Genomic DNA, 24,985 nt, shown 5'->3' on the forward strand with positions numbered 1-24,985 from the left:
AGCATCAAGGGCACTTTTGAATGTAGAGTTAGAAATTAGCTTGGTTTTCGAGACTATCTCATGCCCTCTTTTGAAGTACTCCTCTGGGAGATGTTGAACGATCTCTTCCATCTCATCCCAGTCGGCCGGTTTGTATTGGGGAAGCAGGCCGATGGAGTTCGCGATGCACCATTGGTTGATCGATAGTGCCATTGCATGCCATTACGTGCTTACCAGCTGCGCCAATACACTTGCTTTCTTTGTCCGGTGGTGGCATGTCGCCGGGAGCATGTTTGTGGGGTCATTTGAGTGTGTATGCACCCCCAAAGAGTCTGGCAGGAGTTGAGCCAGATGCAGATTGAGTCAGAATGGGAGGCCTTGTATTTTTTTAATACCGCAGGGATGAATACACACACTTTACCCGGCTCACTAAAATAGCCTGAGGCCAGTTTTAGCATGCCTTTAGGCATTGGGAGGCACTGCATGGAGCGCTGTGAGGAGGATAAGGTTTCTAGCAGAAAAACCTTCTCAATGGCATCCCTATGCATGTCAATCTTATGAAATAAGGCCGCCCTGCCAAGGACCTCATGGCAGGAAGTAGGGTCATCTGCCGGTAAGGGATGGGCGGGGTAGAGATAGGGGTCCATGTTCCCTGGAGGGTCCACATCATAAGAGTCCCAGGCATCATCCTGTGGGGGCATATCATACGGGTCCCCTGTGTGTTGATACCCAAAGTCAGAGTGTGTTGACCTCAGTGGTGTGTAAAGACGTGGGTCAGTGGGGAGAGAAGATGGGGAAGGTGAGGGTTAAGGAGGGGGAGAAAGTAGGGAGGGGACAGATGGCTGAGGCTGTAGAAGAGGGCTGGGAGCCTTTAAGCGGCCTCTGCTTAGGTCACATACTTAAAGTTGCATGCTGAATATTGTGTGCTGATATGATACACAGAAGGCATGATGTTTATAGGATTTCAGAAGTATAAAACCTCATTATAATTCAGTTGCACATGCATTATTTAAATTGAATGTAGGCATACACATATTAGTGTGTCTAAATATTTACTGTGGTCCTGATTAACAAAAGGTATGTGATAACTACAAAAACTTTATATGGTAGATTTACATCAACAAATGTAACCTATTAATGGCCTCTCAAGTATTCACAAACTGCTCCTGGGGTGCACACGTAAATTTAAGAAAGTCCAAGACTATGGTTATTGGAAATCAAGCTGAACATTTTTATCTACACTGAGCAAATACTTGCGGAGAACCCACTTGCCCGACAACTTCCAACCCTGTAAACTTGCCTATTCAGTGACTTTATAGGGTGGAAAAAAGTAAGGTAAAAGATTTATGGATACCCACAAATTTAAGGATTTGGAGTGTCCAGTGTGTTTTGCATTTGCCCCACTCTTCCACCTCTAAACCCTCTTTCTCACATCTCTCCTTAAACTTTGTGTAGCAGAAATCCACAATACAAGCAGAATTTTCACCAGACAAAGTGTAAACTGCGGGCTGCGGGTATGCACTTCTACAGATCCTGATTCTGTAAATTAGAATCTTAGACTGCATGAAACAGATAACTTTTTCCACATTTAAGTTCAACTTAGGTCTGCAACAATGTTTGTGAACCTGGCCGTTTTGATCTTTTAACGTAAGTTGTAGCTATTTCCTTGAGCAAAACACAATGCTAGCCCATTATTACAGCAACACTGTCATCTAACTTATACATAGAGGAGAGTATAAGACAACCACTATAATGTCAGAGGATAACACCTGAATCATCAGTCACAAATTTTGTACTAAATTTAATATCACTGTAAACTGTTTTAAATAGGACAGATCTGGTGAAAATATCTGAATACCAAATTCTAATGTCAGTCTCCATATCTACATTATTGAAACCTCACCTCTTGCTCTCGAACAAAGTGCACCTGATCCATTTTGTCAATGTGATCCTTGTCGGCAGAGGATGTCAAAACATCAGCAAATTTCATTTTATTTTTTATAGGCTCACTAATTAATGAGTCACTGGATTTAGTGAGAAAAGTGGATATCTCTTTGTTGAGCGATTCTCTCACAATGCAGTCTAGTAAAGGCTCTTGCATGATTGTCAAACTTCCTCCATCACAGTTTAGAATCTGGTCATCAGGGGTCACTTGGATACCCGTGTTTAGCCGAACGTTTCTTCTGTTCCATCCTCTACTCCCTCCAGATCTGTTAAATGGTCCCTCTTTGCCTGGTAAGAGATATGGCTTTCTGGTGGTGTCGCTCCAATGGTAGACAGTTCTTGAAAGCTGTTGCTCTGGACTATTAATCTTTGTTGTTTAAAAGATTCCTTCCAGTCGTATCCATAGCCAGACTCATTACTAATTGTATCCGCATCACTTTTACTTAAAATGAACTTGCATTTTGGGGAACGATTTTCAAAATCTGCATCTAATTAAGAAACATAAATAGTTTTTTTGTTTAGATTGTTTTGTTAAACTCTGTATGACTAGTGTACAACAGGAGCTCAAAAGGAAATCTTCACAAATGCATCAAATAATAGTCTTATTATACATATTAATACAGGTGTTTCATATTTGACTGCAAACAATATGTTATGACTGTAAAATCAAAAAAGAGATAAAGAAATGGAAAATTAATTTTAGGTAAAGACTGGGGACTTCTATTATGCATCAACGTTCCGTCTTTAATCACTTAGCAGCCAGAAACTGAACAATAAAAATAGAACAGGCAACAGTTATAGAAAAAGTCACCTCCCAGAAGTTTCGGAGTCTGAACTTAAACATATTCCCACAGTGGTCTCATTGGAGAAGTATATAATGGCAGGGCACGAATATTTCTTCCTCTTTCTTGCTGCAAATAGCAGTTAGATTTAAATGTGTGTTTCTATATGTGGGTTATTGACAATGTTTTTAGTCATTGGTAGGTCTTGTTTGTTTAATAATTTATTTGTTTTATGCAGTTCTTGTCTGGTTGCGCACATTTTCACTGCGACACTCACCTGGCTTTCTACCCCAATGTCGTGCAACTCTTTTTGAGTTTGAGTTAAGGTTTGCAGGGGTCACCCAATGCTCGTTTCCCCACTGGCCGACTACTTGCTTCCTCACATGAGCTGGAAGTTCTTTTCTCAAGCAACAGCAGCTTGGTTTTTTAGGTCTCGCCTAGCGTTGCAGCGCGAATGCGCTGCCATCGCTTTGTGAGGCATGCAGTATATACTGTAGTGTTGAAGCTCCGTGGAAGCTCCGCCCACTCTCTGCCCATTCGCTTTTGTCTTAAATGCTGCCTTCCGATTGGTTTGAGACTTGTTAGTCCCTCCTCGTTCTTCATTTAAATTCTTCCACTGCTATTGGCCCCTTTACTCCTAACACTATTTTCTTCCCTGTCTCCCCACCCCATCGCCCCTCCTTCAGTCTGTGACTTCTCGCCCTCCCCCACCCCACCCTACTCCCGTTCGTGTTTTCTTGCCTGCCGGCACTTCCGTTTTCATCTTTATTATTGCCACCTTGAAATATGCGAGTTCACGATGCGTGCTGTACAAAAACTTCTCATGTTTAATGAACTAGATTTTAATGTTACTCTAAATATTATAAGACTCTAGGCAACATTCGGGGTAGGCATGGCAACTGACGCCTCTTAGTTCACAAACGGTATTGTTGTCGGGTGGGAGGAGCAGCAGTGTTTTAACTCATGCTTAAAACAAGCACTTTTAATAACTTCCTCTCAATTCAGTGCTATAATCTTGTGTACTGAGGTGACGCGCTAAAGAAATGCACTTTTTTGAATTCTGAAGAGACATTAGCACACATTTACATCATGTTTCAAATGTTTCATCATGATTCAAATGCCGATCATTTTCATCGCTCGCCCACTGGCTCGTACACGCTTGGCTTGTCTCCGGCTGGCTCTACCTGCTAATTAATATATTGGCTCGCGCACCTCTAACAAAGAGAGATGAATGGATACATGACAGTGAGCCTGGTAGATGGTAAATAAATAGACTGGTGCAGACAAACAGACAAAGTCAGTCTCCATTGTCTCATGTCAGAATCATCACTTTCAATAACCTGGAAATCTGCCGGCAACTTCCGCATGCCCCAACCTCATCCCCCTCACCTATTCTTAGCAGTAGCGGCAGAGTCTGAGCTGTGCCCTGCTGTTGCAGAGGAGCACGGCAGAGTCTGTAGAAGCGCTGGGATCCCTAGCCTCTCAGGGCGGGCACCTAAGCCTTCCGGGTGCCTTCATACACAGGATGAATGAATACATTTTGTTCTGTGCTTTAGTCACCCCTCTGTGAGCACTGTCTTGTAGATGGAGCTCTGTGTTAATAAACACATTCAGAGAGGTGGTTGTGCACAAACAAACAACAGCCACAATACCGTACGTTTTGAACGTGTAGTTAAATACCTGCTCATCGAGTACCTCATTGGCTGATCATTCCATGGCACTACCAAAATTACATTTGGAAACATTTGTTCAACTGTAAAACACTCCGTTCTATGGGTCATTTAACAACTCGGGGCTTTGGGGTTAGGTAACCTACTTTGGATGCTGTGTAAAAGAGTAAATACAAAAATTAATGCAATGAAACTAAGCAACCAGTACTGTCTAAAACACTGTGAAAACTGACACGCATTCTGGCATTTTGTTTAGTTAATGTTGATTTTCTCATAGATGCGAGTAAAGTACTCTTAATATCTTAATGAAATCTGCACACTTTTAACTAATAGCACCGGGTGACCTTTGACAGCTAGGCAATAAATACATTTTCATGTACCCCCAAAGCCTCCCTGCCTCAACGCCCCCTTGGCAAACTTCATTGCCTCCCAGTGTTTGAAGGATAACCAAGACGCAGGAGAGTGAGTCAAATAGTCTAAAAAATGAAAGAGAAGCCGGGATTCGGATTCACATGCTCCGATCCCGATCGCGTTGGTTAGTCTGTAAGCACTACTTTTATTAATGAGTTTAGTATTAGTAGAGCACCACGGTGTGCATGTGTGGCGACACTTCACCCATGAGGTACGTGCCAAACAGTTGTTGACACAATCCACACTTTGCGTCTTCTTCAATATATTTATTACGAAGTGCAGGACCTTTCCAAGGGATTTTGCAGACTACATACATTCACTCCAAAAATAAAACGTGTAGGTAAAAAACATTGCCATTTACAGCGTCAATAGCTCTATCTCACAAATGCGAGACCTATTTGCATTGCAAATGCTTGTCTTTAGCAAGCTACCTCAAAGAGCCTGATTCTTGGTGACGCTTTCTATTTATGCTTTACATGGACCGAAGGGAAGCGCCTTTCAAATAATTCAATTAGCTGTATTGTTTGTTCACAAATCCACATGCACATTGTATATGTACAGGTATTGGTACCATTCTGCAACATAATGAGCGTCCCATTACATTCAGTAGTACAAGATGATACAGAAAGCTATATTAATGCTACTGAAGAAATATTTAAAGGTAATTTGAGAAATATTTTAAATGATTATGCACAATTTACAGTGCATTTATCTATGGGTGCAACAGTGCAAAACACTGCAAAGCATGTCAAAGAAATTGTTGCGTCTCAGACAAAGTCTGCTGGAGGTAGTAGGTCATCCTATTGTTCTCATGAAGCCGCTGATTGTCATGAAGTCAGTTATGTTGTAAGGTTTCCTAATGAACCTATTCAGAGACAACCTTTTAAAGAGGACTTATAAAGCCTAGCACACAAACATAGATTCTACAGGCTCTTCTGCTCATTGCCATCCGAAAGCAGTTAGTAGTGGGATTTTATTTTTATCCTCATTATGCAGCAGGCAGGAGTTCCCTAGGAGAGGGGACGTTAGAGTCGCGGTCTCCCTACCTATGCGCCCCATACTAAGCAAGACCTTTTCCAACATCAGGTTCCTTGATTGTCACTGGACCTGGTGTATCCCAAGTTTGGATCACAGGTCTTAATCATTGGAAACCTTCCAAGTTATTTTCGGCTCTGCTCAAGTGCCATTCCTTCCCCTTTTTCTCTAGTGGCACCCACATCTCCGCCTTGCTAGGTATAGAACAATCGTAGTCTAGCATACTGCCTCGCTTCCCTGAAAGTCCCCACTCAGTAAGCTCCGAGGAAATAGAAGATACACATTTCATGTGTATCTCCATTCTTGCCAAAAAGACCATTACAAATAAAAAATAATTTCTGATTCTTAGGCAAATTGATGCTTGCCCCTTTGGCCACCAAAATACAAAAAATCATCAGTGCAACGCTTATCTTTATTTCTCTACCTAACATCTCAGATAGAGCTTTGCCAGAAGAGTTGAATACCGGGACACTACATAAACATGTGCAAATCATCCACCATTTCCAGACCACATTTAGGACACGATTTCACCGCTTGTTTTCCTAATAATAAAATATAATAAGTACAATATTGAGGGAGCATGGAGATCCGAATTCCCTCAATTTAAAAACTACAATTAATATCATAAAACATACTTGAAATACAGACAATTCATGATTAATCTAGGCCTATCGCTCTGTCTTTTTTCCAGCTATAATTCAGAGCCCATATACACCTTCCTAGTTTTCTTGCCCGCTGTCTCTTCCTTTCATACATCCCCTTTTCAAGATTAAAAATGGATAAAAGCCATGCAAGCCATAGTTGAAATGTTGGGGCGAGTGGTTCCAACCAAGCTGAAGAAATACAAATTCTAACCACTTCCATGGCCAAAAACAAGAACTACTGACCCCCAGCAGTATTAGTTCTGGTGTTAGCGTGGCTTTTATTGTCAGGGATTGATCCAATACATTTTCTATATCCTTCTCCAGAGTTTCTAGCAGGGGACAAGTTGAAAACATATGTATTAGATCTGCTTCTACACTACTGCAGCGAGGACAGCAAACCCCAGTTAGGCCTCCCCATTGAGCTATCTTGGCCAGTGTGTAATACAGCAAGAAGATAATTTTCCAATGCTGCGCCCGTAACCCGGCTGAACACAGGATAGACTGGGCTAATTTCAATGAGTCTAGAAACACCAGAACTAATACTGCTGGGGGTCAGTAGTTCTTGTTTTGGCCATGGAAGTGTCAGGTGACCCCCCCCCCTATTCAATCGATCCACGGAGTTCCCCCCCACTAGGCCATACATATACTGAAGCACTGCGGCCCAATAGTACATTCTTAAGTCTGGGGCGGCCCATCCTCTCTCCCTAGGAAGTATCATAAATCTCAGGGCTCTCCTTGTCTTCCCAAATGCCCATATAAACCTGTTATCAAGTCCTCAATTCCGTTAAACCAGTGTTTTTTGATTTTCAGCAGTATTGCTCTAAAGAGGTAGAGGACTTAGGGTAGAAAGATCATCTTAACTATATTGCACAGACCAACAATAGACAGATGTAGGTTATTCATCCTATCAAAATCCTTCTTCACTTTTTGGATCGCCGGGGCTAGGTTTAGCTCCACAATTTGCCTTAGCTCTGACTTTATATTTACCCCTAGATTAATTGTGGACTGTTTCACTCCAGATAAACCATGCTATTTATTACTATTTGCGTTTTTTGCTAATTGAGTGAATACCCAGAAATCCACCCAAACGATCTGGTCCCTTTCTCGATTTCTGCTAACGCTACCTGGGGATCAGATGTTACAACCGCCAGATCATCAGCATAGCCCGAAATGTTGGTGTCATGCCCTTGAAAACACATTGGTTTCATTTTCATATTGGCCTCAATTTTACAAATCGAACAATCTATGTAGCATGCAAACATTGAGAACAAGGACAACCCTGTCTTGTTCCCCGTGTGATCAAGAGTAGTTTTGTATGGCCCCCATTTAAACGAAGCCGGGCATCGGGGGCCCGATACATTACCCGTATAGCTCAAATAAAACCCTTGCCTATATCAAATCATTCTAGGGCAGCCCACAGGTAATCCCAGCAGACCGTATCAAATGCTTTTTCGGTTCAAGCAGGATCAGCGCCATAGGGTCTCTAGCGATCGCAGCAGCATCAAGCAGTGTAACATCCCTGCGCATGTGATCCTTAGTTCCTCTGCCCAGAATAAATCCATGCTGCCGGAGAGTAATCCCCTTACCAATAATCAGGCTAAGCCGGCAGGCTAATACCTTTATAAGTATCTTAATAAAACTACACACGGTTCAACCCATAACCAGTAAGGGTAGGCCCTAGTAATAAGAACACAAATGCCAATACTGATATTTTTTTGTAAAATCATTCACTCATGAGATCACACACACGTTATGAGCCACAGCAATTTATTTCTTTTTCAAATAGTTCTTATTTTTAGATCAACATGTTCTTCAAGTGAATAATTTCAAAACTCAATTTTCCAAACATCATTAGAAAAATCACTACACAGAAAGAACATCAACAAACATGTAGAAAAACTAAAGGTAACAAATGAATCACTTTCTTTATACAAAAAATTACACCACAATCACAATTATACAACAAACAGTTATTTTTTTATTTTTTAATATTGCCCACAAAGCTAATTGAGATTATCAAGTTCTTTACTCAGCAGGTCAACACCAAACGGTGCCATTACTGGGCTCCAATGGAGATCATCAATCTTTCAATAATAAGTTTTCTCGGAGCTGGAGTATTATCATAAAAAAGCACTAGTTTGGTGTAAAATTCAATTCAGTCTGTCTATTGCTGCTTGTATGACTCTTTTGGGATATCCTTAAAACATTTAGCCAAAGAGTATAGCCCAATAAAGGCATACAAGCAGCAATAGACAGAGCTGTATTGAAGGGCAGAAAACAGCTTCTGAAAAAGGATAACCCGAAGGACAAATGTGAAAGAACAGTATTTGTATCAAAATACTCCACTAGGAGCTGTAAGGTAAAAAACATAATCCTAAAGCATTGGCCAATGTTGCAAACAGAAGCACAATTTAGAGGTATCTTTAAACATCAACCACTTTTTGCATACCAAAGATCAAGAAATTTGAAGGAACTATTATCTAAATCAGATGATCACGGTAGTTAAACACACAATGGAATCCTACCTTGTCTTAATAGTGGCAATTGTAACAGCATTATCAAGGGTACAACATTTAGACTTCCTACCCAAGGAACTGAGATAAAATTGAAAACCACAGCAACTTGTGACTCAAAAAACATAGTGTATCTACTAAAATGCCCATGCTGATTGGCTTGTGTGGGAAAAACAGAATGAAAAATTAAAGTGAGGTTGACCGTACATCAAAATAATATTCGCACAAGGAATTCAAAATCAACCATTGCTGTACATTTCAGTACTCACAATCATAACATAAGCCAACTAAGACGCTTATCTTAGAAACTGTACCCATAAAAGAAGGCAGAAATAATCAAAAATACCTTCTTCAAAGAGAGGTTTATTGGATTAAAACAGGGGTCTCCAACCAGTAGCTTGTAAGCTACTGCAGCTCTCCAGCTAGCTCTGAGTAGCTCACCTGTGTGAAGCTCATCTTATAAAATTAGAATATACAACACTAATAACATTAGTAGCTCTCATTGAACATAAGTTGCTCTCAGTACAGAAAAGGTTAGAGACCCCTGGATTAAAAGATTGGACTCAGTGATTCCAAAAGGACTCAATGAATGTGTGTACTTTAACTGCTACTTGTACCCTTGAATGAGTTATTTGACGTAATGCTGGAACTTCTGAGATATAACTAATAACTATGTGTATAGTTTTCATTGATCCGTTATATTCACTAACCCTAGTATACAGCAACACTGTAGTTGACTATTTTTCTAATTTTTCACTTATATTTGAATTGATTGGTCACGTCATTATCAGACATCACCTTATAACATGGCGCTTTGGTGCATTTCCGTTTTTTTCTTTTTCTTTCTTATTTACATGCTTTTATTAAGGGTGGGCAGACAACTCCGTTCCGCCCACGGAATGTGCGGAGATTTGCCCTTTCGCTTTCCGCGATAATAGGCGGAGAAACAGGGCAAATCTCCGCACACTCGGGGCATAACGGAAGCTGTCCGCCCGCAGTATTAAATACATAAAGAAATAAATGTTTAAATAACCTTACCTGATCGGCGGCGTCCCCGGGCTTCAAATCTCTTCCAGCTCGTCTTCTTCTGAGAACTGCGCATGCGCGGGAGCCCGCGCATGCGCATTCCTGCCAAGGGGACGCTGCCGATCAGGTAAGGTTATTGAAACATTTATTTTTTTATGTATTTAATACTGCGGGAGGGAGGCGGGATGTGCGTATGGGAACTATGCGGAGAGTACGGAGAATGGTTCCATCTCCGTGCCTCTCCGCGTAAGTCCCATACGCACATTACGCCCACCCTTAGCTTTTATCTTGTTTCAGCATTTGTTAGCTGCCCTTATTTTGACTTTGAAGATAGTAGTCAAACTATTTACCCTTTACAATATGGCGCTTACCTTCATCTCTAACGGGGCCCTTTTCCAAAAGGACTTTTTCTATTTCTATCCTTTCTTTTATTCTATGCTTTGACGGCTTCACTTTCAAAGCATGGAATTGGCGTCTCCTATGGCGCACACTGATACTTCCTCACCCTAATAGGATGGTGTGTAATCTTTAATCCGTACTATCATGTTTTATTAATCCTTTCCGCCCTATGAGAGCACTGACGTTATCTACATAACCTCTTGATTACGGGTTATATTATTTCATTATATATTTTTTTCACTCTTTTCACCTTTTCACATTAAGCCGTAGCACTGGGGTACTATCTTCAAAATCACTGACTATCTTTAAGTTACTCTGAAACATCGCGGTTACTACACTCAAGATTTTCGTACTTCTTGGAGACAAATTTTAAATATTGTGTTTATACTGAAGTACTCACAAAATGTTCACATATTTTGTTTTTCATTAACGTCACAAATATTGTCAAATGGCGATCTTTGGCAGCACTAACTTTATCTTGTAAGACACAGTTGGAATCTGTCACTCGTCACAGCCAGATTTAATTAATGGGTATTTACTTTGTTCACTCATTTTCTGGCATTTCATCACTTTCACTGTTATTTCACGATTTTCGGTTTTACGCGCTCAAGTGCTTTTGACACCACTAAATGTAGTCACTCATCTGAGGACTTTTGGAATGATGGACATTAATATTACTCTTTTTCTACTTATGTCCCTTTCTCTGAAATTCTTTTGACTATATATCAATTGGTTGCACGGTAGTATTTAGACTCATTTGATTTATTATATCCTAGGAATTTCCCCTGACGAAGGGCTTTCCCAAAATGCATTGGGTCATGGAAAAACAAACATTTGATGTATAAATATTGAAATAGTGTGACTGAACAACACTACACAAACTGATGAGATTCTATCAAAATAAATGAAGATTGAATTTAACATTTGATGAACAAGCGTTTATTATTGAAGAAAGTTTACCTAAATTTCCCTATGGAGTGACATGTGGGGATGTCTTTCCTTGTTCTAAAGACACTTTGCTTCCTTGATTCCTACGCCTACTGATCAGAAGGTGATACCCACCTGCACTCTTTAAAGTACTCACAAGGATTAAAATTGTGTATGAACCCAAGGAGTGCGATTTTCTCTCATATTTTGTCTCATTCCTTACCCTTTATTGCCATATCCACCTCTCCTCCATGTGTGAACTCATGTAGCTGACATCCCCTGATGAAGACCTTTTAGTCCTCATATACTAACTAGGCTCCTGGTCGCCCTATCCAGTCTCCTTGCAAAAATATGTTTGTAAATCTTGTAATCACAGCTCAGCAATGATATTGGTCTATAAGATTCACAGAATTGTGGTTCCTTGTCAGGCTTTAATATAACACTAACTGTGGCTTCTTCCCAAGACCTTGTGAAGTATTTCCTCCAGAAAAGTTGTCTTTCAAAAATCCAATGAGTACTGGGAGTACATCCGCCGCCAAGGCTACATGTAGCTCATTTGAGAGGCCATTGGGGCCTGAAGCCTTTCCCTTTGTTAGCTTCCTAATTGCCACCCTTACCTCCTCTTGTGTTATCTCCTGATATAATGCCTTTTTCAAAACAGACAAGAGCTTCGGAAGCAAATCCCTAAACCAATTCTCTAATTGTTCTTCTAACACCTCCAAATCCTCCTTATTTAAGTCCTGATAGAAGTTGGCAAAAGCCTGCTCTATATCTCTCTTCAGTACACCATTCTCCTGGTCTCTATCTACTTTTTTCCTGATAATGTTTCTTGTATTGTCCACCTTGGTTTTCCAGGCTAATAGCTACCCACATCCTTTTATGTACTAGTGGAGGGTTAACTTACTGGCCTCCCATTTCCCTTGCCAGATGCCTTCCAGATAAGTATCAAGCTCCTCCCTTGCCTTCTAATCTCGCTCTTGAATCCACAAATGGATATCGCTGGCCTTCTGAGTTGTAAACTTAGATGTTTGGTCTAAGTTTAGACCAAATGTCTAGGTTTACCTTTGTGAATCGGGCCCGATGTATTTACATGCCTCTATACTTATAATACTCCCTCTAATGAAAACTTTGAAGGCATCCCAAATTATGTGCAGGGAACCTGATCCACTGTTCATTTCAAAATAAGCCACCGTATCTTGTCTCAGCTGATTGATTATCTTTTGATCAAGCAATAGTGTCCTATCTAAGGTCCATCTAGGGAGATCACAGCTCTAGCCCAAGTACAGATCTAACCTATCTGCTGAATGATCAGAAATATGTTCAGGGAGGTGACTCACCCTACTGACTATTCTAGAATCTATAAGAAAGAAAGAAGTTCTGGAGAAATTACCATATTTTTTATTGTGAAAATTGAAACTTTATTCCTACCGGCCCTCTGTCTCCACAAATCACATAAGCACAGACCCTTCATCATTTGCCTCACTTGTGCTAACTTCCTTGGGGAGTTAGCCATTTTCCTTGTGGTGGATGTATCAAGTGCAGGATCATGTATTAAATTAAAATCCCCTTTATCACTATCGATACTGCTAGTCCCAAAAATTGGCAATATAGAGCCTGAAGAGGACCATGGTCATCAATATTCGAGGGTGATAGAAAGCTACTATTGCATAACATACACTATGCACCTGATTTTTAGCTATCAACCACTGCCCAGCGGGATCTGCTATATTGTCTCTTAAAGTAGCCTGGGCAGACATTTTAATCAAAATGACTACCCCCTTCACATAACACATCTGGTCCAAACATGCAAAGTCACTGATCCATCTTTGCTCCTTCTGTGCTTCTTCACACTCCTTCTTCAGTAGATGTGTCTCTTCCAGTATTATTACTCCGGCTTCTGAGAGCCTGAGATCTTCCTCCTTCTGTTTCTTACTGTAATCCAGTTCCCATTCCATGAAAGGAGCTTCAAGTTAATTTCTCTAGCAACCCCTATCATTCTTCCCAGAATCCTTACTTCGCCAGTGCCTAAAATAACTTCCTCAGTAGTCCGCCAACTACCATCTACTCTTATGCCTTATGTCACACTTTGCTACAAATGAGGATTTTTTAAATCTCCTAATGCTCTCCACCCACTGCCACATCTTCACACCATTCAATTGTATCAGCCCTCAACCCAAACTCTCCCGGGAAGGCCTCCACCCAACCCCTCCGGGGAACCATCCCTTGTAACATTTTGGGTACTCTCATTATACCCATTTGAGCCCTCTCTCTAGTGCCATTATCACTTCTTTTATGCCCTGATTTGTTTAATTAAGTTTTCCACTTCATCTGTCTCTCTGAAATTATGCATGCTATTTTTCCACATCATTTTAAGAGTTGCAGGGAACATTAGGTGGGCTGCACAGAGACTTCTATTTGGTGACCATTTCATCAAAGACATTCCAAATTATGGCCATGCTTTCACTATCGACAATGCCCAATCATTTCTTTGTAAGTTTCTGATCAGCATGTTTTTGCCAGGAATTGCAAAAATACTAATTTCCCAAACAATCAAGTGGTATGAGATGCAAAACGTAACCACCGATATTGAGGCCTGAATTCCAGGAAGCCCCCACTCCTCTTTCATTTTTGTCCATAGTGGCATTAACACAAGGCCAAAAAAAAACAGGAGATTTCGATAATGGATATTTTTTGGGTAACCATACATTGAATCACTTTAAATATACCTTACATGTGACTTTATTACTGTATCCTAATCAGTTATGCTTGTTTGTAGGTAACAGTGCATATGCCTTGCCTTATGCTCATGGATTATGACACCTTATCTACCCCCCACAACACCAAAGGAACATCGATAGAATGTAGAACATTGAAGAACAAGGGGCATCATAGAATGTGCGTTTGGGCTACTAAAAAGCCATTTCAGATGTTTATATACAAGTGCTGGTGCCCTACAATGTTCACCTGAAACAAGTTGCGATATTGTAGGAACATGAGAAGGGCTGGACTAGGAACACAAACCAGCCCTGGCAATTCTGCTGCCCCGGTGGCTGGGAGGGGCCAATGGGGGTGCTAGTGAGAACCGGCACTGCTGCCGCTTTCGTTACAGGGGGCCGATTTTGTAACACTGCTACAAAACTGGCCTCAGTAACAGAACCGGCCCCCACTGCTGGAAAAACACCCCCCAACCTTCAAGCCCACCAGAAATGCCCGGTGCCTGCTACGGTCAGTCCGGCCTTGAACATGAGCTATTCAATAGGAGTCCTAACTTTACTACTCCTAAACTGAGAAAAATCCTAACTTTAAGACTTTCGGTATTCACAGAAGACATTTAGGAGTCCTAAAGTTAGGAGTCCTAACTATACTACTACTAAACTGAGAAAATTCCTAATTTTAAGACTTTCGGTATTCACAGAAGGTATTTAGGAGTCCTAAAGTTAGGACTCCTAACTTCTGTGAATACCGAAGTGAGTAAGTGTCTTCTGTGAATACCAAAATGAGTAGGGGCCTTCTGTGAATACTAAAATGGTAGTAAGTTTAGGATTTTGTCTTAAGTTAGTTCTGTGAATCGGGCCCAAAGTGTAAATAGGTCTGGGGCGACGATTCATCATAGGGACAAAATAGTATATCAGCAGGTGCAAATTGCTCTTGAGGGAAGTAAAAAACACATCTAATAGAGCATGCTCTAAAGCGCGGTAATAACATCCATTCCCAGGTATTCTGTATGATGGAGAAGTAATGGGCTCCTTCAGTGGTTCGGAAGATACAATAGACTGTTGATTTCATTATTTCCCTTCTCTCTGTGCCCTTCTGTGGGTTAGAAAATAGTCCTTAATCCACCCTCTATCCTTCTTGGTAATGCTTTCAGGATTTTCAAAAATATATGGCCCTCAAGCAAGAGTGCTCTCTCTTATATATTTCAGCCAGGGGATATTGGGACCATGATGGCATAAAAGGCAATCAGTTATAATTGCTCGGTTAACACCAGCCTCAACATTCGGCAAGATTGAGCACCATAATACTAGAAGGACAAGATTTAACTGGTCTTCCACGCATTCCAAGCCAAGCTCCTGGTGGGTGATAAATGGGGGGTTGAGGGAGGAACTCCCAAGATCAGCCTACAGACTCTATTCTCTTCACCTTGCACCCTGCTTATGTTCCTGTGGTTCCATACCTGCCAAACTGTAGGTCAAAGAAGGGAGGCATTTCCTCTTATAGATTTCCAATAGAGGGATAATTGGTTTGCCCCCAAAGGAAGTGGCCAGGGAAAAAAATAGAACATGCTGTTCGAGAGTAGCGGCCTATCCTATTTGCAACGCATGGAGCCCAAGAACACGCCTCATCAAATGTCAGTCCCAAATAAGGAAACTGGCTTACTCTAGTAATTAATTTCCCCCCAATGCTTATAGGGCGTGTTTTTGTGTTTTTGGGACTGCATACCATTATATAAGTCGTAGAAAAGTTGGTCTGTAGATTTAATTTCTCCATAAAGCTAATAAAGCTTGTTATCAATAGCTTCAGGCCATTTGCACTCCTAGCCAACAGTACGGAGTCATCCGCAAAGAGGAGAGCCAGCATGGGCTTGTTGTTAACTGTAGGTACATCAGCCCCCACATTCACAAGCATCAGTTTAAGCTCATTTATGTGGAACAAAAACAGGATCAGAGCGAGCACTCACCCCTGCTGAACCCCATGATTGACTGAAAAAGTGGAGGAACACTGATTGTTTTTGCCATACCTAACAGACGCATTCAAGTCCCAGTGAAGATGGCGCAAGAAAGCAACAAGGCCAGCTTCTAGGCCCAGCGATGTTAAAATGCCCCACAGCTTCGAACAATTAACATAGTCAAAGGCAGTTAACATGTTCATAAATGCCAGCTAGAGAGCTTTCTTTGGCATCCTTGTATTTAGCTACTAGGAGGTGGAGATTTAAAGACGGCTCAATAATGCCAAGGCCTTTTCTAGTACCCTATTGGGCGGGAGAAATAATATTTCTCTCCAATGTCTAGCAGGTGATTCAATACGATACGCCCAACTATTTTTGTCACTGAGTCAAGGAGAGATATGGGCCAGTAATGCAGCAGGTCACACACATATCCTTTATTGAAGACTGGGACAATAACTGGCTTGCGCCAAGTCGGCAGGATGCCTACCTTGCACACAGAGTTGAAAACATTTGTCAAAAGTGGGGACCAGTACTCCAGATTAACTTTGAGCATGTCCATGGGCACACCATCTGGCCTAGGGGCTTTGTTTATAGGGCTACTTTTGATAACCTTTAGGACTTCCTCAACAGTAAAGCTAAGCTGCAAGGGTAATGGTACGCCCAACAACCCATACTCACTACAAGGGATGATAGACAGGTATATTTTAAAAAATGATCTGTCCAAATGTCAGGGCCAATGTGGGTCGCTACTAGATCGGGGGTTTCCTCCAGGAGCAGAAGCTGATTTGACTGTTTTCCAAAAGGCCTGTGTGTCCCTTGCCTGGCAAGCTGCCACTAATGTACCCCAGTTCTCAACCATCAGGTCAGCCTTTCTATTTTTTAGGGCCAGATTGTAATTCTTCCTGCAAGTGCTAATGGCCCTCTTATCCCTTGAGACTTGTTTTAATTCTGAGCGTAACCTTTCGTTGGATATTTGACATACCTTAACAAACCATGACTTTTTATTTCTAAGCTTGCTGTGTATCAGCTTAGATAAGAGGACCCTAATATCCACAGTTAGGTTGATAAAACTTGTCACTACATCTACGGGCCCCAATATCTCTGATGTAAACGCTGCCACTAGATCAGCACATTCATTGGAAAGCTGGGTTGTTACACCATTCAAATCAGCAGGGTGCCTGACAAGTATGTGTCCTCCACATTTGATGGTCAGGAGCTGTTTACTCCGCCTGATAATATATGTCCCGTTTGTGATGGAAATTAATAAGGCCAGGGGGTTTATGGTCACTATGGAGAGTGGGGATAACTCAGACTCATTCCTATCAGTCCCAGCGGCACTCTGACACTACTGAGGGAATCTCCCAAAAACAGTGGGACCAATTGTGGTGAGTTATACCCACGTTGTACAGGAGCATACCCCAACGCGAGATGGCATACAAATTGATGACCCGATGGTTCTATACCCCGGCATGCCTGCCCACTATGTATCCCTCTGTCTCTCTGCTGGAGATGTACTTCAGCAACGGGCAACTTCTTTCACATCTGGTGGGCCTGCCCCTTCATAGCGATCTATTGGAAAGATATCTTAAGCCACATCATGGGGGTTGTGGGCTACCCACTTTCTGAATCATACAAGACAGTGATACTTGGCATACACCCTCTGACAGTAGCGGCCATAACACACACTAACTGACGTCTTATAGTCCATATGCTGGGAGCAGCCAACCAAATAATTGCCCTTCACTGAAAGAACACCTACTCCCCGTCGATGGCCCAGTGGGTCCAACACCTATGGCATGTGATGGCCGTGGAACTTTTATCTCATTGGGTGTCTCACTCTGATAAAACATTTAGCTATAGCCGGCAGGTATGAGTGAGCTCCACTCCACGCTGGAGAGGCTCACCTATCTTTTCTCACCGCCATTTCTTTATTTTTGTCTTCCTTTTATCTCCCATTCCTTTCTGTGTTTGTCGCTTTGGATCACTAACCTGCTGCATGAAAACCTTGATTTATATGGCTACATACATTATCCTAGTACAAACAGTGTCTACCCCAGTGTAAGGTGAGGTCCCACGTGGACTGTAACCTCTCCCAAAACGGAGTAAGAAAAATGGGTGTATAAGTGTATAAGGAATTTTTTTAAAGAAAACCCACAGTGATGAGAGGCCCGACAATTTTATATTGACAGGATTGAGTGACTGTGAATGACACGGATGTTTCATTAATGTTGAAAACACACACCAGTGAGTGAAAGGAGACAGAATGTGGCTATTTGCCGCCACCACACGGGTAATAAACAAAATTGAATGTGTGATAGACAAATGCAAGTGCATCACACTCATTACTGCGTTTGTCACCTTCGTACCACTACAACACGGGGGTAACAGCACAACGCATGATAATTCAATCATTTCTGAACATGAATACAATGGTGGTTTGTGTTGTCTTTTTCTTTTCCTTCCTCAGATGGAGTGACACCAAAAGCAAACGTTCAAGTTCAACTAAGGAGCAGCTACCTGCCCTTATACAAAATAGTGTAGGGAAATTCTCTTACTATTCCTCATTCCAGGGGGTAACCATTCCCGCCCTGAAGAAAGTCCAGCACCCTTTATGGGGAAGCAGCAGACTGAAACATGTTGGCAATAGGGTTTTAGGACCATAATATCCATTTTGACCCATACTTTCCGTTTTTAATGTCCCTGGCAGATCCAAGAATAAAGGGAAACTGGGATCGGACAGTGGATTTTTTAAATCTTTAACCCCCTGGCCAAACAGGTCTCACTAAGTGCTCCCTGAAATATGGTTGAGCCCACCCTGACTTTTTGGCGTCAGGGTGTCCCGTGATGAAGCTTGACACTACTAGGGTGTGTGAGGGAATATAAAACAAAAGGACGTGCCACCTTTCCCACTTCATAGTGGTGGAATATTCATAGCTTCACATAGGATTTTCCACCAGTGTTAGTTCAGGAATTGTCCTAAAAACGTAACCATTATCAACGGTTAAATAATCAGGAGAGTACTCTTTGTGAAATAGTGCTACAACACAGGAGGGTGCACTCCCCTCTTGAATTCCTCTCGCCCCTTCTCCAAGAGAGTAATCTCTCTCGCTTGATTTGTGTACCACGCTATATATGGCAGCCAGTGATAACCTATCTCACCCGAGTGGAATACTCCTGTTTTACTCCACCCTGGAATAAAGCCCTTAAACTCTTTGACTAAGCCTCCCTCCCATTACAATGCTCACTTACACGTGAAGAGGCCGATTCCTCCCCCACCTGGCTCCCCACCCTTTTCCCCCCACTATTCCTGAATCCCCCAACACCTTTGGCCGGGAGACTCCCGCAACCAACACTTCCAGCATAGCCACTGCAGAATCTATGTCTCACTATGACCTTTCCCAAGTTCAGAGACTGGACTTCCCTTCCTCTATGGTGGAGTGGTGTATCCGTCCTCTCTGCTCTCTTGCTGGTTTGACACTAATATAACCTCAAAGGGGGGCTCTCTTTGGAACCTTGAAATACTTCATATCGCTCCTGTAGCCCTTGATGACTTTCCAACTGCGCACAATTTTGTTATTCTTGTATTTGTGTGTCTTGGACACCTCAATAAACAGATTTTTTACAAACATGTTTTAAACCATATTTGGCATTACAATGCAATATTGATATAGGGACAGAGTGGCTAGGAGCAAGATGGTGGCCGGCAAGTCGGTCAGGTGAGTCGGCTTTCTCTCCTCTGTTGATGCAGCGGCAGGTCTGAACTGCTTCACGAAGAAGGCCGGGGGATCCTGAGGGAGGTGCTCGCTGCCTCGGAACTGTGAATGCGCTGGAGAGTGTTCTCGCTTGGTGGCTGGAGAGACCACGGAGCCTTATCTTTCCATTATCTCGTTGGTTGCAAGCCGCGGCACACGAGTATCTGGCCGATGATGGCGTCGAAGGGCGGTTCTCGAGCCCAGCGGGGGAAAGGCACTGCGCTGACGGCAGGGACTCCTGTCAAGACCAGGAATGCTACGGCTACGGCTTCGGCTGTGGCGGGAGCAAAGACAGCGAGTAGACAAACCCTCAAGAGCACCAGTTCCGTTACCCGAAAGGGCTCGCTAACACAAACCCTATCGCCGCTGGATATGGATTGCAATACAACATCGCTTGGAGGCTCGGCAAAGATGCAGGTAAACACTCAAAATCTAGCCGCAATTGTACCTGCAATCTGTTGACGGGTTCCGAAGAAAGGACCGGCTCTCGGGTTAGCGGTTGCACCTGTGGAAGGTAGCAGTAGAGCGAGCAGTGAGGTGGAGGCTGATTTGGACGGTGCTGCTGGTGTTGCTGGTGAGTCCACGATTCTTCCCGTGGTTGGGTCGATTTCAGTCTCTGTTGTGGGCCCTCCAGATGGGGTTTTGGGGTCAGGCTTGGATCTTCTGCGTACTGAACCCGCTTCAGAAAGCCTCAGCAATCATTCATCAAAACAATGCATTCTGGGGACTGGAGCCTTCCCGATGAATCTCTACAGCCACTAGAGCTACCGATAGTGTCAGGACAATTCCGGCAAGAGCTGAGGTTTTCAACAGCAACGAGAGCAATAAATCACAATATTGATCTTGGCATAAACAGGGTGGTCAGTCATGTCCATGAGAATTTGGAGGCTCTTAATAATTTGGATATCCCTGATAAAATGTATAATCCTGATGATTTTTTTTCTTTGTCTGAGCATTCTTCTTCGGAAAGTTTAGCTAAAGAATGGCTGGAAGATTCCAATTCAGATGATGATCGGAACCCAGACATGTCGGGTGTTGCTATGACGGAGAAACGGGCAGTGCGTAATAAGGCCAGTCTTGTGGTGGATAGACAACAGGGATCTGACACTTCATTGTCATGGGACTACCAGCACTCCCCAAATATAGATACTTTCTCTACCAACGTGGCCGGGACTATTCTTGCAGAGAAAGATCTAAGCTCGGGGGAAATTACGCTCACTACTATCTATGACCTTATAATGGCCCATAAAGCCGAAACTCAGGCAGAGAGTAATCGTGCTCAGAGTGCTTGTAAGCGGCTACAAAATGCAATACGAAGAGTATCTAAGTCTTGTGCTGATATAGCAACACGGGTTCGTGAGACTGAAACTAGGATTTCAACCTTAGAAGATGACTTAGTAGTACAGAAAGAGGTAACAGCATCTCTGCGGTCCCAGAGAGATGATATGCAATGGAAATTAACTGATTTAGAGAACAGGGCTAGACGCAATAATCTCCGCATTCTAGGGGTCCCGGAGGGAAGCGAAGGTTCTGATGCAAGGAAGTTTGTTATTGAGCTATTGAGCGAGGCTTTTCCAGGACTTGGTGAGTGGGACTGGCAAAAGGAGGTGTTGAGGGCACATTGTTTTCCGTTTAACCAAAAGAAGAGTAGGGGGCAGAAAGAAGTTACACCACGGGCTATTCTCATCTCACTCAACAACTTTTTAGCGAGAGAGGCTTTATATGACCTGGCACGTCCTCAAAAAAAAGCCCAAGGGAAGGGCTGTGAATTTTTTGTTAGACCGGATTTTTGCCAGGCCACGGTCGAGACCCGCTGGAGAATGCGTCAGATGATTCCACTTTCCAGGCTAAGGGGGCACAATTCTTTTTACAAAATCCGGCTAGGCTAAAAATAATTTTCAAGGGTCATACACAGGTCTTTTTTTCTGAAGTCAAAGCTAATGAATTTCTACAAACCATATGCCCCTAATGATGATTCCAATAGTGGGTTTTCAAGGCTTAATCTTAATTCCTTGGTACATTGGTATATTGCTATTTTTGGTTTATGTTTGGCTAGGCTTTTTTATTTTTCTATAGAGGCTTGCACTGCATCGAGGAGGAGGTCATGGGAGAGATCGACTCCACATCAAAGGGGATATTTGTCCCCAAGCTCCATGGGTTGGGTGGAGGGGGTGAGGGTGCGGGGGGGGGTTGAGGGGGGGTGGGGTACAGGGGGGGAGGTGGGGGGGTGTTCGGGGAGGGGGGAGAGGGGGGGATGAAAAAGAAAATTGTAACCAGGAACTTTTGTTTTTTGATTATTATAGCTATCGGATATTTCGTATTCCAGCAAATTGTGTTGTTGTTTTTGATTCTTCTTGTTTCCCTTCCTTGCTTTTTCTTTTCTTTTTGAGGTGCAGATCACAAAAGTATCGGTTTCTTGTGCAGATTGTCCATTTGCGTCCCTAAATATTTTTATTTTTTAAAGGCTAGGGGTATAAGAAATCTAAATCATTAAATGAGGAAATTAATTTTGTGTACCCTAAATATTTCTGGGCTAAACAATCCTAATAAGCGGAAGGTGCTAGCTGGGCTAATGAAGTCTCAAGGCTGGGATTTAGTTTGTCTTCAGGAGACTCATATTTCATGGGCTCATAGAGCATGGTTGGGTATGCTCGGGATGGAATTATTGGGTTGTTCGCGACAATCAACCAATACTAGGGGGGGGTCGCTATATTGTCGAAAAAAGGTTTATTGGAATGCTAAAGGAAAAGGGAGGATCCGTGGGGAAGATGGGTGATTGTGGAACTGAGGATCAATGGGGAGGGTCTTACAGTTTGTAGCTTGTACGGCTCCAACCTGGATGATGCCGAATTGATGGACTCAATTAACAACGAATTGGCACTCTGGCCACAACCTTTAGTAGTATGTGGAGATTTAAATATACATTTGGAGGCCGAGTTCAATGTGGATACAGGGCAGCCCTATGTGGGGCAAAAACCTAGTGTCTTCAAAAGCTTAAAGGGATTAATGCAGGATCAGGGACTATGCGATGTTTGGGCTAGATTAAGACCCAATCATCCAGGGTATACATTTTTTTCGGCACCCCATAGTAAGCTGGTACGCTTAGATTATTTTTTGGTCTCAAACTCTATATTGGTAAGATCCTCCATCAAAAAGCTACCAAGAATAATATCGGATCACAATCCTCTTATTTTGGAAATTTCTGGTCCTGACTCTCCCTCATTAATTAATAATTGGTCATTTGATAGGAAACTTCTTTTGGATCAGGACTATTATTTACATATTGAAGAGTGGATTAAAATGTTCTTGATTAATAAGGGATCTGCCTCTGAGCCCATAGTTTGGGACGCTTTCAAGGCTGGGATTCGTGGTGAAACATTGAATTTTGCGGTGCAAAAGAGAAAAAGAGTTAAAGATAAACTCGACAGAAGCTTGGCTATCCTATCGGAAGTGGAGAAAGAGTTGACACAAAAAATAAAAAACAAATTAGATCTAGCAGAATGCCAGGCAAGACTTGCAGCTAAACGATCAATGATTTACCAGCATTTTTCAGAGGAAGTGGCCTCAAAATTCGAGGCTTATAAGAGAGAGTGCTATGAATTCGGGGAGCAAACCGGTAGGATTTTAGCCAAGAGACTACGCCAGAGGGAGTCTCAAAACAGGATTTTAGAAATTAAAGATTTGCACGATAAGATACAGACTTCTCCATCAAGTATAAGGCAGGCATTCAGGGAATTTTATCAAAGACTCTATACGAACGACAAGACTATGAAAGCGGAAGGATATTTAGCGGGGACTGAAAGTCCAGTCCTATTAGAAAGCAATAAAGATTATTTAGCTTCTCTAATCACTTGGGAAGAAGTGGAGTTGGCGCTCCTGTCTCTTTCACGAGGGAAGGCAATGGGTCCAGATAAAATTCCTCTTGAGTTTTATATAACATTTTGCAATGTTTTAAAAATGGAATTGCTTTCTATAATTCAGGGCACATTTGATGGAACGCCACTGAATTCATGGTCAAAAACCACAATCGTGGTATTTAAGAAAAAAGGCAAGGATGCCATGGAACTCTCGTCTTACCGCCCCATATCTTTAATAAATGCTGACAGTAAACTTTTTTCTAAAATTTTAGCCAATCGGTTGGGGAAAGTTATTACCCCGCTATTATCCCTGAGGCAGCATGGTTTTATATCTGGACGAAGCACTACGGATAATATTAGACGGGTGATAGCACTATTTGACTGGGCTCAAGTGACGAAATCCCGAATGGGACTGGCCCTCTTAGACGCCGAAAAGGCATTCGACAGGGTCTCGTGGGACTTCCTATGGTCAGTACTTGCCTGGAAGGGCTTCCCGCCGATTTTTATTGAAGCCATACAGGCTTTGTATAAGAATGCTTCGGCCACTATTAGGACCCTGCGTGGAGAGTCCGATGAATTTGTGGTGAACAGGGGTGCCCCTGCACACCCCTCCTTTTTGCCCTGTACCTGGAACCCCTAATTCTTAAATTTGAGACAGACCCTTTGATATTTCCTGTAGCCTCTCCGATAGTAGCTCCCAAAGTTTTAGCATTTGCGGATGATTTGTCAATAATATCCTCTGACATCAAAAGCGCATTGAACAGAATTGAAATTATAACTAACTCATTTGGCGCGGTCTCAGGGTATAAATTAAACTTAAGCAAGACTCAAGTCCTTCATTCCGAGGTGGGTCTCCCCCAACAGGTCGAAACTGTTTCTGAGGCTGTTTATCTGGGTATTCGCATTTCTCCTGACGACCAGAAGATACCAGAGGTTAATATAGACCCGATCGTGGACTCTTCGAACAAACTTTTACAAAAACTCAACTGTCTACATTTATCCCTCTATGGTCGATCAAACGTACTGAAAATGGTAATATTGCCCAAGTTTCTATATTTATTTCGTGCTATTCCTTTGGTTTTTTCCAACGCAGTTTTCAGTAAGATAGAAATAATGTGTGTACGCTTTATGTGGGGATATAAGAGAACTAGGAGGGCGATAAAGTGGCTTAATCTACCTAGATTACGCGGTGGCTGGGATGTGCCGAACTTTAGGTATTATTATTGGGCTTCCCTACTCCAGTATTTCGGAGGTTTAATAGTTGATGAAGAAGTGATGCACGACCCTGCCCATACTCCGTCAATCTATAAGATGATTTTAGGTAATAACGCCCGATACCTTTTAGTAAGGTTTCTAGAGCCGAGTTACTACAAAAGGACT

The 24,985-nt window shown here is 42.4% G+C and overlaps 1 protein-coding gene across 1 annotated transcript in view; it reads right to left on the reverse strand.

The window, feature by feature from the left end:
* Nucleotides 1–1,125: 1,125 nt before the first annotated feature.
* Nucleotides 1,126–24,985, reverse strand: part of LOC146823027 (uncharacterized) — a 119,147-nt gene continuing 95,287 nt past the window's right edge. The window contains exon 4 of the mRNA XM_085606353.1: nucleotides 1,126–2,411. Within this exon, the coding sequence (XP_085462479.1) occupies nucleotides 2,146–2,411 (266 nt within the window). The 3' untranslated portion in view covers nucleotides 1,126–2,145. The remainder of the gene's footprint in view (nucleotides 2,412–24,985) is intronic.

Source organism: Triturus cristatus, chromosome 5_2 (assembly GCF_964204655.1).
Source record: "Triturus cristatus chromosome 5_2, aTriCri1.1, whole genome shotgun sequence".
Lineage (NCBI taxonomy): Eukaryota > Metazoa > Chordata > Amphibia > Caudata > Salamandridae > Triturus > Triturus cristatus.